The 18,422-nt window shown below is 34.4% G+C and overlaps 1 protein-coding gene across 1 annotated transcript; it reads right to left on the reverse strand.

Moving 5' to 3' along the window:
- Positions 1-10,786: 10,786 nt before the first annotated feature.
- LOC132556221 (LRP2-binding protein-like) lies at positions 10,787-16,869 on the reverse strand. The gene is made up of 8 exons (XM_060220614.1): positions 16,798-16,869; positions 16,063-16,305; positions 15,397-15,510; positions 15,079-15,224; positions 14,085-14,242; positions 13,365-13,536; positions 12,130-12,295; positions 10,787-11,920 (listed from the first exon to the last, which is right to left on the reverse strand). The coding sequence occupies exons 2-8, from the start codon at positions 16,276-16,278 to the stop codon at positions 11,855-11,857; spliced, it is 1,038 nt and encodes a 345-aa protein (XP_060076597.1). The 5' UTR covers positions 16,279-16,305; positions 16,798-16,869; the 3' UTR covers positions 10,787-11,854.
- Positions 16,870-18,422: the final 1,553 nt, after the last annotated feature.

The raw sequence follows: 18,422 nt of genomic DNA on the forward strand, positions 1-18,422 counted from the left end.
CCATGACATTAATTGGAAATATAAAGGAGAATAAGATTAAGTGTTTTAAAAGGGTTTATTGCAGTAAACCTCAAGTATTGCTATGTTCTCAAAAATTAAAACCAAATAATTGACAGGAAAAAAATACAACTGTATATGCAGAATACCATCAACCAGAATATCTCAATCCTTGTGTTGTGCTTTGTCCGTTGGCAATCAATGTTCAAATTGGAGATCATGGGAAACGTGTGAAATATCGTAATTTAAATAAACAGGACCATATATCCTTTACCACACCGCTCGTTGAACTGACATTAATGCAACATGTCAACAAAATCGTAATACAGACTCGATAAAACAAAGGTCAAATAAAAAAAATAAGCCCCTGGGGAATCATTCCAGTCGTATCTACAGGGTAAGCGTTTTCTTCTTCATTGATAAGAACATTTGTGTAAATCTAGTCCATTAAATTAAGTAATGTGACGTTCTCAAATAAGAAGTGAGTTAACAACAAACCGGATACATCTAACTTCCTCGATATTTCCCAGTGATGTCGTGATGGCAACATTTAAACTTTACATAGACTCATCAATCTACGCGAGGCTCTTTTATTTTGTCAGCTCTCAACATATATCACAGAAATTTTGATATTTTGAACAAGTTATAGAATATTGCCTTTAATTAAAACATGGTCAACTTGCCAAGCCACCTATAAAAGGTTATGGGTGATGGTGAAGTTTAGAAATTCTTATATAAACGAGGAAGGTTTGTATGTTTAAGTGATAATCAGAAAGATTGTAATATCGGAGTATGATTAGATAGTGTTCTAACCTTGGATAAGATAGATGGTGGTATGGCTTTACTGGTTATCAGCTTTATTTGTTGTTATTTTGTAAGCAGGAACATACGCGAGTACAGACAATGACCATGTTACCAGACGTATTTTCTGCTGACATTGTTCTCTCCGTGCATATCGTTAAACGTGGTCTTTATATCAATAAGTACAGACTTGTGTTTGGAATTCATTCTAGACTTTGAGCTGGTAATTATTTGTAAATTATGAACCCATTCTGAAAACGAATCCAATAAATCATATTCCTGTTTCATCCACTCGCAGGCATAGCCTTCAAATGAGCCCATAAATATTTAAAATTCAGATAAATGTAGGAGTCAGTCGATATTATTTCCTTTTCACGAGATTTTCTGTTGGTGTTTGGCTTAGATCGCCAGTATTGACTTGTTCAACTCGACAATGGTAATGAGGGAAATATAACAGGAAAATACTGAGTAAGGGTGCCCGATTTACGGTCGTGTATATCTACCAACCCAAAGACATTGCTGGTCAGGTTGTCAATGCTTATCATAAACAACTCTGTGCACTTCTTCAAAATCATCTGATCAATGGCCCAAATGCTGGGGTGTACATTATGACAATATTGAAGACGGCTTTAAGATCAGATTTAAAAAAAATGACAGCTTAAACTCTAAATTTGCATCTTATATGTGATAACTTGACCATTGTCCAAAAACATTTCCTGCATAAAAAGGGGGATGGGGGTTGAGGTTTGGGAGTTTCGGGGTTGCTTATTAATGATGAAACATCTACTATACACTACCCAATTTTCCCACAACACAGACAAAGCATACTTCATTTTTACTATTGTTGAAATTTATGATGCCAGTTAATAATAATGACACGGACCTGCCACATTCATGTTGGATTCCACAACTCCACAAGAATCAATATAAACAATATTTTATAACTAGCTTGTCCAGTTGTTCTACTAAAGTTTTCTCAAAGATTCCTACTACAATTTCTTAGTACTGTCAAATCAAGGCCAGCCTTTTGTTTTACTGCTTACTCGAGAAGGGGAATTAATGGTATGACGATTAAAGAAACCCCAATGAGTTTTCACCAAACTTAAACATTCTCTCCGAAAAAAATCTACTTTTAGAATATTTTATTTTTCCACTTAGCACAATTCCATGTCCGTGATGAGTTTGGTGGTCAGATTTTACTACAGGCTATTAGCATACCTACAACAGGGCGCCTAATCTGGCCGACTTGTATCGAAGGCCTTATCGAATCAGGTCACCGTGACATTGCCACGTCCTTTAATCTTACTTTTAGATATAATGATAGTGTCTTGTCTCTAAATATCAAGAAATTTATAGACATATATACCACACAAGAATTGGAAATCAAGGACACGACACACTTTTATACCAGCCGCTCTTTATCGTCAATTTGTTGATAAAGTCCATCACATACCCATCAGTTTGAAATCAAAGACACGACAGAGTACAGCAACCGCTTATCTCGATGTTTTCACTACAAAAAGAAAAACAACAACAACAAGGACAGCTTTCCACCAAACTGAATTATAATCGTTATGAAGTCGGTTCCTCCGTTAATTTTCCGTTTCAGTATTCAGCGGATTGTTCTTAATATCACGATTTCCGTACAATTTGTCGACAGCAGATAAAGTCACAACACACGGTTTTGAAAGATACAAGTTGACGGAAAGTTTTACAATCGACATAATGATTTCGTTTGGAAATATAAGTGTATCTTATTTTATTGTGCGATAAGAAGTTGGACGTGTTTGATGCTCATTTGCATACATGTACTTGGTGATTCCCTTGTTGTTTACCGTTTCTGATTTGGGAGCGTGGTGTTACTTAGATTGACCACGATGAAGCATAAGACGCCTGTTGTCTCGGAGATCCTGCTTTTATATGTACTTTTAGGGATGTACGTGTAAATATTTTAATCTCATTTCATGGCTTTGAGCTTGCACTAAACCTCTGTGGACACGGTATTCCCTTGTTGTTTTAACCCTGGTTCAGTAATGCTAAGTCTTAGTTGTAGTGGAACTCTTCTGTATCTATCTGAACAGATATGCCTCTTTCCGTATAAAACATCCGCTCTCATTGTATTTCTTTCTTAAACACATTAATGATGGAGCAAATATCAGTTCCGAATTCACAAGAAAAATGGTGAATTTCAATATTCTTAAGTGGAGTTAAAGATTAGGACCAGTAATACATAAAGCAGAACATATTAGAGGAATCCGGTGTAGTTTGAGATTTCTGTAAGAATCACAGAGGTAGTATACGAGAAACCCATTTGTCATCAACGAAGTGTTCATATAACGTATGGGAGGTGCTAGAAGAAAAATGATATTTTGTTCGCCACTGATGAACAGTACGTGCATATGTGCACATTATTCGTTCTGTAGGTTATTCTTGTGTGTCCTCACATCAGAATCCATTTATCATTTGTTTCCGGATACAACAGCTTGATACAGAAGGGTAATTTGTTTAAGTTGTTATACCAAGGTAGATATTTTAAGACTGTTGTACGTTAAGGTGGGGCTGTGGGAGGTACCTATAAATGATCACTGAGACACTACAACGTATATAAGCCAATATTAATGAGCGTCACCACTTTGTAGCTCTGTTATTGATGACGCTCCACACTTAGGTCAAGACACTAATAATAAATTTGTTTTGTCTCTCGCCTAATATAGTAGGATAGTTTCTGCGTTATATACACCTACAAGAATAAAGGAAAAAAAAGTAAAAGCGATCTTTTACGGAATGGAATGACAAAAAAATCACCTATATAGTGTCCGCAATTCCAAAATATTTGACATAAATACGTAGCAATGGAATGGAAGTTTTTATAACACAATCAGTAGAAGGGCTGAGTGTTTCGATGACTACACGGTCACCTTCATCAGACAAATGCCCAGTGTTAAGCGTACCAGCTGTTAGAGCGTAGCCGACTTGAGTACACCACACTGTTACCATCTTGTGTACTTTTTAATGTTCCCGGATCGAAAGATCGGGGATATATTGGTTTTGTGCTGTGTGTTTGTCTGTCTGTCAACTTTAACCTTGCCCATAACTGTTGTACCGTAAGAGGCAGGACTTCCATGTCGTGACAAGACCTTTCCCGTTGTCCCAAAAATTTAACCATGTGACCTTGATCGCTATCTACATTGAAAAAATGAACATTGGCCATATCTATTGTTCTTGTGACAAGGCCTTTCTGGTAGCACCAATTTTTTTGACCATGTGACCTTAATCGTGACTTTTGGCCTACAATTTAAAGTAAAAAAGATAACTATCACAATGAAAACATTAGTGTTCCTCAAAGTGTGTATGAAGTTAGCACTTGCCTTACAGTCTTAATGTTCCACTTTAGAACTTTGTCGCGACCGGGTGCATGGAGTTCCATAAGCGCATCTTGTTCTATAATCTGTTTACCATCTCGTCACACTATTTTCGACCTTGGTGTACAAAGGATTATAGAAGAGCCGAAGGAGTTGGTTGATTCCTCACCATCCCGGACACTACATACGTCATTGTTGTAAGACCTTGTATTCTATTGACATTACCAACATGAAGAAAATGTTTCGAAACATCTAGTAACAAAAAGTAAAAAAAAAAAAAAAAAGGAAAAAAATCACACCGCACAAGGAACCTTATTGTACATGTATGTGAGGTTATCATTGCAGCCATCAAACTTTCCTGTAGCAACCTGTATCTTTAGTGTAACATTTTCAGTTAACTGTCGACGTCTGTCAGGAAAACTGCCATAACCGGAACAAGTTCTATAATGTTCAATCAATTGTAACTGTTAAGACCGTAGTATAGGGCAGCAGGAATGTTACTATCAAGACAGGAAAAGTCCACAGTATGGAAATTAAGATAAAAACTGTCCCTGTTGGTTATCTGGTACTTGAAAGTGTAAGCTGCTAGTAATCGCACGGCAATACTCTGTCGGAATATATTGCCACTAAACACATGCTCATTTGGTTAAGGTCATTTATCGGATAAAGGTTTCTCTACACCAGCAGTCTATGTCACGTGTATTTGAATACTATAACTCCGAGTCTTTTGGTGCTATTTTACATTATATTTTAAACTTCACTTCAACAGTCTGTATGCAAAATATAATTTCTCCCGGCGAAATTGTTCGTAAGAAATTTTGAAGGTTTTATAAACTTGAACACGTTTGTTGGCATCATTCCTAGTATGGTACATGCTAAGTGACATCATTTTAGACCAAGGATAACAATAACTTCAGATATATGACGATGATTTAAAGATTTCGGCAGTTTTGCCTAAAGACACTGGATTAATAAAGATGACTAAGGTACGTCTTGTCAAGCTAAATCACAATTCCAAACCTTGGTTTTCTTTATATATATATATATTTTTTTATTCATTTATTTATTTTTTTATTTTTTGTTAAGACAGTTGTGAACTCTTCGACCATAACTTTTCTCTAGCAAACTATACATACTGTCAAGTACTGCGGTTCTGGGTTGAATGTGTCAGGTGGGCGAAAAACACTTGACAGACATACATAGATCATACATTTACGTACAAATGTACTTATTCTTGTGAACCTGATACAGACATAAATTTGTATAATAGGACAGTGGCCTCCGTCAAACAGTGACTACAAGCTTTAACAGGGATGATCAAAGTTCACGTCAATATGCATAGAATTGTATGTCAGATTTAATATGGTATTGAAAATATCGTTAGACTTACAGAATAACAAACAACAGATCTCATGGCGTTAGCTGAGAAAATAAGTGATAGCCCAATATCAATATTCCGTGTAAAGGTCATTGTGACAGGCCATTTTGGTCTGATTAATGCTTATCAGCACTTAATATTATATGCCAACAAAACGCCGCACTGTCTGGTGTCAGTTGGTACATTACACCATAGATTTCGTGAATGAAGCACCACTATTACAATGTAGTGTGACAGTCCAAGGAGCGCAATTTCTTAATCAACATCAAACTAATTTAGGATTTCAATTAACTAGAAGCCTGCTCTTGGCTCCTGTTCATTAACAGCAGTTCCTTTACTTAGCAGTGCATTAATTAATGATTAATACCGATAATCTTTACAATCACAGTGCTACACTATAAAGTAACGAGTCTAACATACATACGTGTGTAATAGGAGTCTTACATAATGTACACTGTATTGGATACAGCTCTTTATAAACACTGAAGAGGGTGTCATTTAACAGAATATTAATACCTTCTAAAACTTGTATAACAGACCAGGTGATGTCCATATTTACCACCAACTGTAACTAAATCCAGTGTCACTGTCATATATAGAGTACAGCTTTTCTTTTTTATGAACTAGTCATTTGTACAAATTCTTTGGATGTAAAAACTGTGATATTGTTTGAAACAGGCAAGTTCTCACGTTGTGCCTCAGTGGCCTTACAGCAAACAGTGGAAGGGGAGATAATTCTCGTATGTGACAATAATCTCTTATTGGAGATATTAACATTTTACTACAAACAATTGTAAATTTACTTTGAATTCCTAATGATAGGAGAAGAACACCATACCACGCCACTCCACAGTAATTACAGACAACACAGAATCCTACATCATGAGGTCCTAAAATGTCTGATGGCCCTTAACTTATCCATTGGGTCAGGTAAATAAAAAATGAAATCAAAATTGGAAAAAAAAAAAAAACACGCAACAACATAAAAAAGTAGCTGATACAATTTATTTATACTGTAAATCATCAAAACAAAAATTTAACAATCAAAACTTTTTCAATGTTATCTGAAGAGTGAGGCAAGTACAGAAGACATTCAGAAATTGCTTGCATGATGATGCACTCTTTTATCACAGAGATCAGCGATTTCACCGAAATATCTATAGCCGTCTGAACAGGATGATGTTTAAAACATGCTGACTGGATTGATGAGCATCTGAATATTTCTTCTTACCAGTCACAAAGATCATTGTAACATACTTAACATAAATTTAACCCTAAACAAAACAAGACAAATATTGGTAAATTAATGCTTATATTCTTTACATAACTTTTCCTTTGGTTGTACAGAAACATTTGGCATTTCTTATACATTTATTGAAGTATTGATTTAAAAGTTTCAACATTCTTCTATGTTCAAGTCACTATTGTCAAAACATTTGAAAAAGACATCAAAATTTCACCAAACAATGCCGTTAAAACAACACCAGTTAAACTACTCAGGTAAAATAATTTGCCCTATACTATGCTAGCAAAATTTTTATTGAACCATAGGAAATGGATCTATCTTTATGTACATTCTGACTGTTTCATAAATGTTGTATCATTGTCATCTTGGCATATTTCAATTTAACCTTGGCTGACATTAATTCAACCTGACTTCAACCTTTAAGTCTAACCTTGTCTGACATTAATTCATACCGACTTCAACATTTCAATCTAACCTTGTCCGACATTAATTCAAACTGACTTCAACCTTTCAGTCTAACCTCCGACATCAACATTTCAGTCTAACCTCCGACATCAACATTTCAGTCTAACTTCCCACATCAACATTTCAGTCTAACTTCCAACAAATCAATGATTGGAATCACACATCTATCAAACAAAACAACACTCAATAAAACCTGTATCAGTCACTGGAAAAGTAACGGGTCGCAGAGACACAAGTCCAAGTCACACAGGATCGATGTTGTAAACCTTCAAACAGGCTACTTGATGGGGGTGGCATGGATTAGGAAAGTCTCTTTACTTAATGCTAATCCTAGACAACAATGATACTTATTCTAGATGTGTGCTGTTATGAGGATGGTCATTATACAGAGGTCTTATAACACAGTGTTGATTTTCCCATGTGTACTAGCAATCCAATTAAAATTGGATCCCTCATTTCACTTGTTGTGAGGTACGTAGTAAAATGTACCTTGTGAAATGAGCGATATGATTTTAATTTGTTTGGTGTAAAATGATGAGATAATGATGCTAGCATCATATACAAATTCTAAATCAGACAGGACTATGTAAAACTAGATCTAATTATGTACAGATAATGCACTTAACTTCAATTGCACACAGAAATATAAACAACTGCTTAATCACTAATCATTATTGGTACATCTAATGTATTACAAATATCAGAACATCAAAAGTGAAGTCTTTATAATACTCACTAGATCTTTATACTCTCAGATCTTTTTATCAGTGTTAATATGTTTCAATAACACATACAATGCTTTAGAAGCCTAAAAAATATATCATCATTTCAAAGTGATACCAGGTTCTATATAGCTATTTAAATTAAGACCATAAAATTGATTTCTATAGTAATAGCTATGTTTTCAATACTAAATTTACATACGTTGAATGCATATCCAAGAGTATCACAGATATATGGCTACAAAACAGCATATGTCTCAGCTACAAGTAGCTGTTTAGAACTGGCCTGAACCTGGAAAGTCTGAGACATATTCATATTGAGACAAACATGTACATGAATAACAGATCAAACCTGAAAAAACACTAACATAGTCTGCCAATGTACTTATAAATATATATTGCATATACATGTACTCTAAAGCTTATAATCAGGTTGTTATTTCAAAGTTTAAAATATCACAGGTAATCACATTATGCTACTGTGCACTCTTATTATACTAAATTATATGTGGGTAAGCATGCATTTCCCAATTCTACATTCCTAATCACCATTTTATGTGTGGCAGTGCTACATACATACATCTAACAATAAATACATGATTCCTTCTTTCTTGTTTTAAATCAGAACTTAGGTGGTTAAATTTCTTGATATGATATTTATTTCCATCGTACCAAGATGAACTGTCTGGTGACCAATCTCCTATACCAGTATATACCTAGTACATATACCCACTGACAAAAGATATAGGATAGGTTCTCTGTATGTTTATTTACTGGAATAGCTCCCCGAATAAAGTTACCAAGTTTGGTCATGTGCAAAGAATTGGTGAAACGCATATCAACATGGCACCAATATATTGTGTTAACATGTATGTATAGATATCTCTGTGTTCTAGAATGTATCCATAGATATCTATATGTAACCTAGAATGTATCTATACTCCTATGAACACCATCCAGATTAACACTGAAATAATGGGAGCTCATGAGGTGAAATATAAATACTGTGTGATGTTCGTTTTCAATATATATATTATTTTTTTGATTATAACAACCATTGTCAAAAACTAAACAGTAAAAATGAAAAAAACAGACAACTGCTGTATCCTATGTAATGGCAGACAACTGCTGTATCCTATGTAAGGACAGACAACAGCTGTATCCTACGTTAAGGCAGACAACTGCTTCAACCAAAGGAAGAGCAGACAACAGTAACATCTAATGGAAGGGCAGACAACTGCTTCACACACCCGAAAAGCAGGTAACAGCAACATCCAATGGAAGGACAGAGAACTTCATACAACATAAGAACATCCAATGTAAGGGCAGATAACTGCTGCTCCAAACCAAAGAGCAGACAACTGCTGCACCCAACCAAAGCGCAGACAAAGGGCAGACAACTGTTGCATCCAATGAAAGGGGAACTGTAATGTCTAAATATCAGAGAATACTTTGAAAGCAAAAGCTGCCAATATGTAATGTATTTTCTGATTGAAAGCACTTCTTTGCTGGGATTTTTCATAATTCACACCATATAAAGAAAGTTTACAGAAATGTTGAAAAGGATACAACTTCTTGGAAGTATATTTATATATATAACTGAATTTCTAAGTCAAGACCTAAATGGAAAGACAAAACACTTCCACTGGAATTTGCATTTAAAGACCATTTCAACTGTTTCCGGTAAAATTCACATAATGCAAAGCTTAAATCCTCCAGATTATAATAAACGGAATAAAACAATATCAATTTTTCATTGTTTGCTTTGTCAGTTAGTTAGGAAAAGTTACATTATGCACACAACACACAACTAAAATAGAACAGTAAAATAGGTAATCCAAATGTTCTCAGTATTAACAGGTTTTAATGAAGAACTGTACACACAATGGTGATGACATTTCAGCCCCAGGGCAATGAAACTGACTAGTATATATTTGTCTATCACAGGCCTAGCTTTAGAATTATTACCTGATACAGCCATTCAATGAACCTATCAGGTATATAACGATGGAAGAAATCTGCATTACCTTTACAGGAATAAAAAATAAATTAATAAATGATATGTAATGCAAAATATATGTACAATGTAGTTGCTTTATACATTTTTCAGTCCTTACTAATGCTAGTGTTGTTAACTGCTGCATAAAATTATCAAAATTAAAGATTTACAAAAACATGGCATGGAACAAACATTTATTTTACAGTACAATGCTGTCTTCAAATAAATCATTAGTGATAAAAACCCTCCAATAAAAAAATCATTATATCCAAAAAAACTGCAAAGTGTAAAGAGCAACTGTTTAAAAACAAACATTTTCATGTGAGGTGTTTAAAGAAACATTAAATATTGTCAACATTTGCCAAAGCGAGCTGAAGTACGGTTGTTTGAAGGAAGCCTAGATAGAAGTAATAACACTGATTCCGAATCCAGTCCTAATCAGGACCAACACCATGCTAGTCTATTTTTTGTAACAGAGTTATCTGCTCTTGTGAGCAGATATATATTGTTTTGTCATTAGTTTTAGTCATAGTCAGAAAATTATTTCTCAAGATGTTACTCTCTCAAACAAATGATGTACTTATCAATACCTGCTCATAAAAGCAAATAAGTCTGCACAGAATGGAATACACAAAATCTCCTACCATAGCTACAGCTATAAAAAAACCATAGGAAATACTGAACATTAAGCAAATGCATATATTCCAGTATGAACATTGAGGCAGCTAGAATTGTATAAAAAATAAATATAAAACAGATACACTCTTAATCAAATATCACAGATATTAATTAATCAACGATTATCTAACTGTTCTCTGGAATTAAATTTTTCCTGCATAAGGATCTGCAGCTAATATTTCTGTACATCAATTTCTATTGTTCACAAAAACAGATCATTTGATCATTTCACATTTTAAAATTTGAAATACTTATTTCTCTACCATTTTTGCCTATTTGCATTGGCTAAATTTTTTATTGTTAATTAAATTAGATACTTTCTTCATCGACTGACTGAAAAATTGCAAAAATGATACAAGTTTTTCCTGTTATAAATCAAATTTGTTCACCAGGTCCCAATCTCTCATGAATAAAAAGTACAGAAATAAAAACATGCTTTTTGAATCACAGAAGTGCTCATATAACAATTGACAAAGTGGTTGTTTGACAACAAATGGGCATATATTTGACATCAGAATTTATTTTTAGGCAAACATGATATCAAATGAATATAAACACAAGTGAGAGATTAGGTTTAACTTCATTTATCTTTGTCCCAGTAATATGTACACAAATTACCAGCCTGAGTTACCTGGACAATTTTTCAATCTTTTCTTAAGAAAAGAAAAGAATATCCACCAAAGAAATAATGATGGTCTGTCTTTCATGACATCAGCTGTTCAGAAGCCATTAAACTTTAAAGTGACATGCTACCTCACTACATATGCACCTCTATAACAAAAGAGTTACGACTTAAAGAAACAAATTTCTGTTCATCTTTTGATTAATTTTTAATCTGAATTGCTTCACTGACACATTGAAACATGATTTTACGTAGAAGTGTATGTGTTTGTAAGAGGTACATCAATGATTTGTGCATGAATATATGTAAGGTGGCACATCACTTTATGGCTTTCAACATTACTGGAAAATGCATCAAGCCTTTTTCTTACTAACCTTTGTAACTGATTAATATCATGTATACATAACAGACAAATACTTCTGTAAACTGTCAATTTGTTGAATCTTTCCTGTTGCAGACATCACCAAGCTTTGTCCTCATGTTATGCTGCTAGTAACAGAAAGGTTAAATTCTTTGGTATGCTAGACAGTCCAACACGATTGGAATCTTTCAAGTGTTTGTATCAAATCTATTTGAATGCTGACCTATATAACACCATGTTGAGTGATATTCTGTAGTTGTGCACAAACATCTGGGTCAAACTGGTATGACTGAAATTCAGAAATCACAAATAAATGGTTTTATTTCCAATAGTAAACATTCAATAACAGAGCAGTTATAAATATTTTTTTGTGTGATGTTTATAAATTTAAGCATTTTTAAAGTTTCTAGTTCTTCAAACAAAATAAAAGATCTTTTTTCTGGACTACAGATTTGTGTGTTATTTAGTCAAATAGGCTGTTTGTGGGGTCTATTTTACCTTAGAATAGTACATCTTGGCCTCATCTTTATCTTTCTTTACACCGTGACCCTCCTCCAGACAGCGAGCATAATAGAAACAGCCAGTACTAATGCCCTTCCTTATGTAGCTAGGTAAACAGTCCGTTTCCTTGGCTATCTGGTCAATATTCGAAAACTGGGACACTCTGGAAAAATATCAAATGTAATAAATGATATTATAATAAGCCAATTGTAATTATGTAATGAATACAAGCATTTCCTTCATACCTGTGATTAAGAGTTAGTCAAAGTTTGACGGTGACCACATAGAGGTGTAGGGTAGCTCACTCCTCTATCAGGGTGACAAGTAAACATCTGATAATCAGATAATAGGATATTTTACCATCCACAATAAATCTGGACCAGAAAATGGAAGAATGTGAAAATTACACAAATACAATAAAAAGAAAAATTTTAATATTTAATGATTGTGGAAGTGACGGTGATATGAAAACCTACCATCCCCTGATTCTACTATCACACATACTTATCATCCGATACATAATAATCTATCTAGTAAATTATTCAGTCTTGATCACCTGTATATAAACACAATGTCTTACCTGACTGTACCACCTGTATATAAACACATGGTCTTACCTGACTGTACCACCTGTATATAAACACATGGTCTTACCTGACTGTACCACCTGTATATAAACACATGGTCTTACCTGACTGTACCACCTGTATATAAACACATGGTCTTACCTGACTGTACCACCTGTATATAAACACATGGTCTTACCTGACTGTACCACCTGTATATAAAGACATCCACCACATGGTCTTACCTGACTGTACCACCTGTATATAAACACATGGTCTTACCTGACTGTACCACCTGTACATATAAACACATGGTCTTACCTGACTGTACCACCTGTATATAAACACATGGTCTTACCTGACTGTACCACCTGTATATAAACACATGGTCTTACCTGACAGCATGGTCAGAGGCCTTGGTGTATAGTTTGTCTATAATACTGTACCACCTGTATATAAACACATGGTCTTACCTGACAGCATGGTCAGAGGCCTTGGTGTATAGTTTGTCTATAATACTGTACCACCTGTATATAAAAAAATTGTCTTACCTGACAGCATGGTCAGAGGCCTTGGTGTATAGTTTGTCTATAATACTGTACCATTTGTATATAAACACAATGTCTTATCTGACTGTACCACCTGTATATAAACACATTGTCTCACCTAGCAGCAAGGTCAGAGGCCTTGGTGTATAGTTTCCTTCTGTAATACTGGGCCACCAGGTTACCCATGGCGTATACATTGCCTCGCTCTGCAGCCTCCTTCAGGCACACATTGGCTGCATCTGGGTCAGGCTTTACCCCTATACCATGCTCATACATGATCCCAAGGGCTCCTGTTGGTATGAAATAAAACAAAAAGAATCAAATCTTCTGTCTTCTATAGATCAAGAACCTTACCAAGATTTTCCACAAACTGGTAACTCAACCACAAAATAAAGGTAAGATATGTCAATTAATTGAATTTCCATAAAAAGTAACAATGACCTCAACATAGGAAACACAAACTTATCCAGGATGTTCCACACTTGATCATTGTGTCTATTTTAAATTAAGTCCCTACAGAAATAAAGTATCTATAATGACAACACACTGATTTGAGATGGGAAAAGATAAAACATGAGAAACATATATATATTTATAACCTCTCAATAAAATTCTGAGGTCACAAAAAACAAATAGCATTTGAAACCCATATTAATTCATGCATGATTCTGATATCCCAATAAAACACTGCATTTTATGATACTTTATTCAAATTTGTAAATTTCACTGAAAAGTATAAAGACTTAAAAGATTAAATCAATGAATGCCTCATTATTCTACTCTATCATTTGTACTTACAATGTTACAGTAGAATGGTCCTACAAGAACACAGAATTACCTTGTGATTCTAAGTTTCCATTTCCACATGCCTCGGAATGCCAAAAGAAAGCTTTATTGAAGTCTTTTGTATCTTCCCGAGAATAAAACATGCCGAGAGCAGACTGAGCCTTAACACTTCCACTGGGGTTTCCATCATCTGCTGCTAACAACCAGTATCTTCAAAATAAAGAAATAAACAAATGAATGAACAGTTATTAATGTTGGCAAAACCACATGCAGGCTCTAGCCTTGTCTTGTCAAATGATAATTATACAATGGATGTATAGGCAGATAAAGATAGCAACAATAAAAGTTATCATCAAAGTATTTCCTATGGACACATACCAGAATGAAATATTTAGACAATGAGCAAAAAGGTAATAGATAAATGTTTTTTGTTTCCTGGGGTTTATCATACCTTCAACAGCCAGGGTAATTTTAGGAGGGAGTTAGTTTCTAATAGCTAGCAAACAGGGTAAAACACCTTGCCCAATCAGATGTAATGAAGAGCAAATGTGACAACGAAAGAAATTCAGCAAATTACAGTGTTCCATTTCCACACTGCCACATCAAGGTGACTTCTTAACCAAAATATGAAGTTCTAGTGATAAGTAATGTAGGAGATACAGCCCATATAAGCTTTAATGTAGGTCAAAGGTCAAGATGAAACAAATTGGTATGACAATAAGCAAAGTCAAAATAAGCTATTACAACAACATGCAGTGTGACAGTTTAAGTTGTGGGACTAATATTTTGTTGTTGTCCCAGTATTGGCTAGACAACAAGGATTGAATTCCATGCAAAGTCACCTTCAGCAGGAGAGCATGACTATATATCTGAGATTTAATTTACTGTGAAAGCATTTGCTGGGTATCAGATGCTATCTCTGGTGATCACAAATAAATACAAATTATGTCTGCTTATGCAGATGCAACAATGAATGTAATATAAAGTAGTAACAGACAGTTGTATTCGTTAAAAGCAGCAGATATAACAACTGTGACATCTGATACCTTTCTGCCTGTTGATCAGACTGGCGCTTGACACCATATCCCTGGAAGTAGGCCCTGCCAATATTAAACTGAGCTGCTCTCACAAGATGCTTGGCATGTCTGGCTTTTGAAGATTCAATTTTCTGAAGGTATTCTATAGCTAACTCCTGCACACAAACAAAAAAGATGACAAATTTGTAGCTCAAAAAAGCAATTGATAATTTTATCAGTGTTAATAAATCTTAAATGTATTTGTTGAACAAAGTTTATTGATTATAGCGATTAAAGAAAATATCAGAGGAAGCAGTAACCACTCTAATTAAAACCAAGAAAACTAACCGTATTAGCATCTCCTCCTACTCCATCAAACAACATGACAGCCAGCATAAACAGTGCTTGGAAGTCAATGTCCTTTGCTCTCTCGAAGTATATTCTTGCCTTTTCGTAATGTGCCTAGATCCAATATATAAAGATCATCTTAATTGATGTGGGTACATTTCAAGTCACATATAATTATTACAAATTGTTAATCATTCCTCATTCAATACTGTAAAAGTACAAAAAAAAAAAACACAAAACAAAACAAAAAAGTCACCAACACAAAAATACCCCTACCATGTAAAAGCATAACTCACAGTTTTTATATGCACCTATGTCATCATTAATAATATCACATCTAAAGTACTATTTCCAACTTTTACATTAATTTTACAATTTCTTTGTATCTGTTAATTCTCATAGCATTTTATTTTTCCCCCCACTATTACTGTAAAACTTAGTTAAAGATTATAAAGAGAAAATAATGATGTTGATCAGAATTGGGTTGATCTCGCCCTCTTAAGTAACTTTTCATGGTTCTCGTGTATGATATCTGTCTTTTATATCAATATATAACCATTTGCACAATGGTGTTGAGACACCAACATATGTAAGCATCCAACCAAATAATAATTCCATGAAAAGCAAAATTAGGATTAAAAGGAAGACAATTTACAATGACAATACCTGCTCATAATAAAATAATCCCAGCTGGAAGTAAGCTCTTTTGTCACCATTTTTTATCCTCTCTAGTAAAATGTTTTCCACTTTTTCCATCAATTCATTTTCTGTTAGAGCGTTAAATCCAGGAGTGTCCTTAGTCTCCTGTTTTAAGTCATTCAGAATGCTGTTTTCCTTTGAAAGCAGATGTTCTGCTGGAATTTCTGAGGGCATCTGCATCATTATTATTGTTGAAGTTTTTGGCAAGATCTAGGAATAAAACACATTGAAAAGTCAATATATTGTGTTTAAACTACAACCATTAAAATTTCCATTTACACAGACACCATGTACTCTCTGTTATCTCTGATTATCTCTCATCATTATGATGTTTATATGTTACTATTAATTATTTTCACCACACATGACTTCGTGACAGGAAATTAAAAAAAGTTATGCTCATATTACATTGGTACATCTATCATGAAGTGCCGTTATGCACTCTAATATACTTTGGATATCAGGTTAACACATTCGAAAGATTATGTATATGTTAGAGTCACACTCAGCTGTGTCAACTTCATCTTGGGGCATGGCAATTTTCAAAGCAGTTTTAACAGCTGAACCAACAATCGTGACCGGGCTTTCACAATTTAAAAAGTCCTGTGGCAAACTTATGACAATCACACACTTTGCCGACTTATTGAAAATGGTAGCTTATATATAGAAAAAATAACATCTAATGTAAAAACGAACACAAACATCTAAGAATGGATTTACGACTTCACCCGTTAGGGCGGCAAAGGAGAGCTAAACATCCAGGTATGTCCACATCTCGTCCAGCTACTTCATTAAAGAGTCTTTTGTGCCATGACGACAAAGGTCATGACCTGAGAAGGCAGACGCGGGGTGAATAAAAATAAATCTTTATATCAATATATATGTATATACAAAGGTCTAGAATTTAGGCAATTCCAACCACGTAATTAATATTTCTATCATTTAAATTCAAGTTGTCATTTTATCAAATCATTTTACTTTTGTTGACAATAAATTACAAATAGGTATAGTCGATAAATCCGGATTTTCTAAATTGGGACCATTTTAACTTGATGGATTCCAAGAATGTCTGTTTGAACATGGTTTTGTATCACGTCCAGTTTCATAAAGAATTCGTGGTGTCTTTGATGGGTGGATAATACTGGACATGACATGTAAATTCCATCGCTTAGTTTGAAAACAACAAAGAAAATACCAACTAGTAAACAGAATCACAATCCAAACCAAAATTCAATAAAATTAATGGAAAATTTGAAAAAAAAAGAATTAAAAATTTAAACGAAGAATAAGACAACAAAGAGAAGAAAAATTGGTGTTCCGGAAGAGTAATCGTCTTAAGCTTCATCGACGACACCAGCTTCGCCAAATCTTGGTCAGTCCATGTAAGTGATATCACGTTCCCAAATGAAATCACATGATCACCAACAACGGAACCCCGTGGCCTACTGACAATCTCCAAACACGTCCAACTTCATATCATACATAGAAATAGAGTCATTATGACGATTGTAAAACTCGACCGATCATTCAGTTTCAGGATGTCGGTCTAGAAAGGGAAACTTTTCCAATGGGGAAATTGTAATTATCACGCTTATCACGCAGACAGCATACAATGTAGGAAACCATAAACAAAAATGGCATACACCTTAAAAAAAGTCACCGAAAACTACTGAAAGATTCTGTTTTTATGCATTACAGACAGGGACGTATAATACGTCCTTGATTACAGATAGTAAATTGATATAAAAGAAAACAAAAGACCGTGGCAGGTTGTGTTCCTCAGCTCGTTTCCAAGAATAAAAAATCAACGGATTATATTGCGAATTTCATAATGTTCGTTAACATTTATTAAATGATCATATTTATTCAATTTTGTTTCCTTTAGTTAGTGTTGAAAAGTTAAAATATATACCATATAAGAGCGATCCAGGACGACCCATACAACTCTTTCGGATATTTTGACCGGAAAACTTTGAATTTAATTTATACCATTCTTCAGTCCGTAACACCGGAAACGATAGTTGCAGAAGATGACACGGAGGAACCGGAGACTGATGGTAATGTTTCTATCTGTTCATGCTGAGTGTATATTGCCTCATTCACCGTATTGAGTGAATTCTGATACTTGTATTGAACTTTTTGTTCCGCAACGCCTTTTTTTTAACTTTGACTATCTCGAATTAAATCAAACCTGTGGTAGCAACCGAGGGTAGAATCTCGTTAGATTTCGATGCGTCTAAATCAATCTATGTAAAGACAAAAAAAAAAAAAAAAACTAAAACTTTTATCAAAGTTTACGCTTCTTCTCCCCAAAAATATGCCATGTG

This window comes from Ylistrum balloti, unplaced genomic scaffold (genome assembly GCF_031769215.1).
Source record: "Ylistrum balloti isolate Yb309-2 unplaced genomic scaffold, AGI_CSIRO_Ybal_v1 Utg370554, whole genome shotgun sequence".
NCBI lineage: Eukaryota > Metazoa > Mollusca > Bivalvia > Pectinida > Pectinidae > Ylistrum > Ylistrum balloti.

Excerpts from the sequence above, each read along its gene's own strand:
- LOC132556221 (XM_060220614.1), bottom strand. The coding sequence starts at position 16,278 with ATGATGCAGATGCCCTCAGAAATTCCAGCAGAACATCTGCTTTCAAAG. Across the intron at positions 15,511-16,062 it reads GATTATTTTATTATGAGCAG|GCACATTACGAAAAGGCAAG; the intron begins GTATTGTCATTG and ends TATTGGATCTAG. Across the intron at positions 13,537-14,084 it reads TGGAAACTTAGAATCACAAG|GAGCCCTTGGGATCATGTAT; the intron begins GTAATTCTGTGT and ends TCATACCAACAG.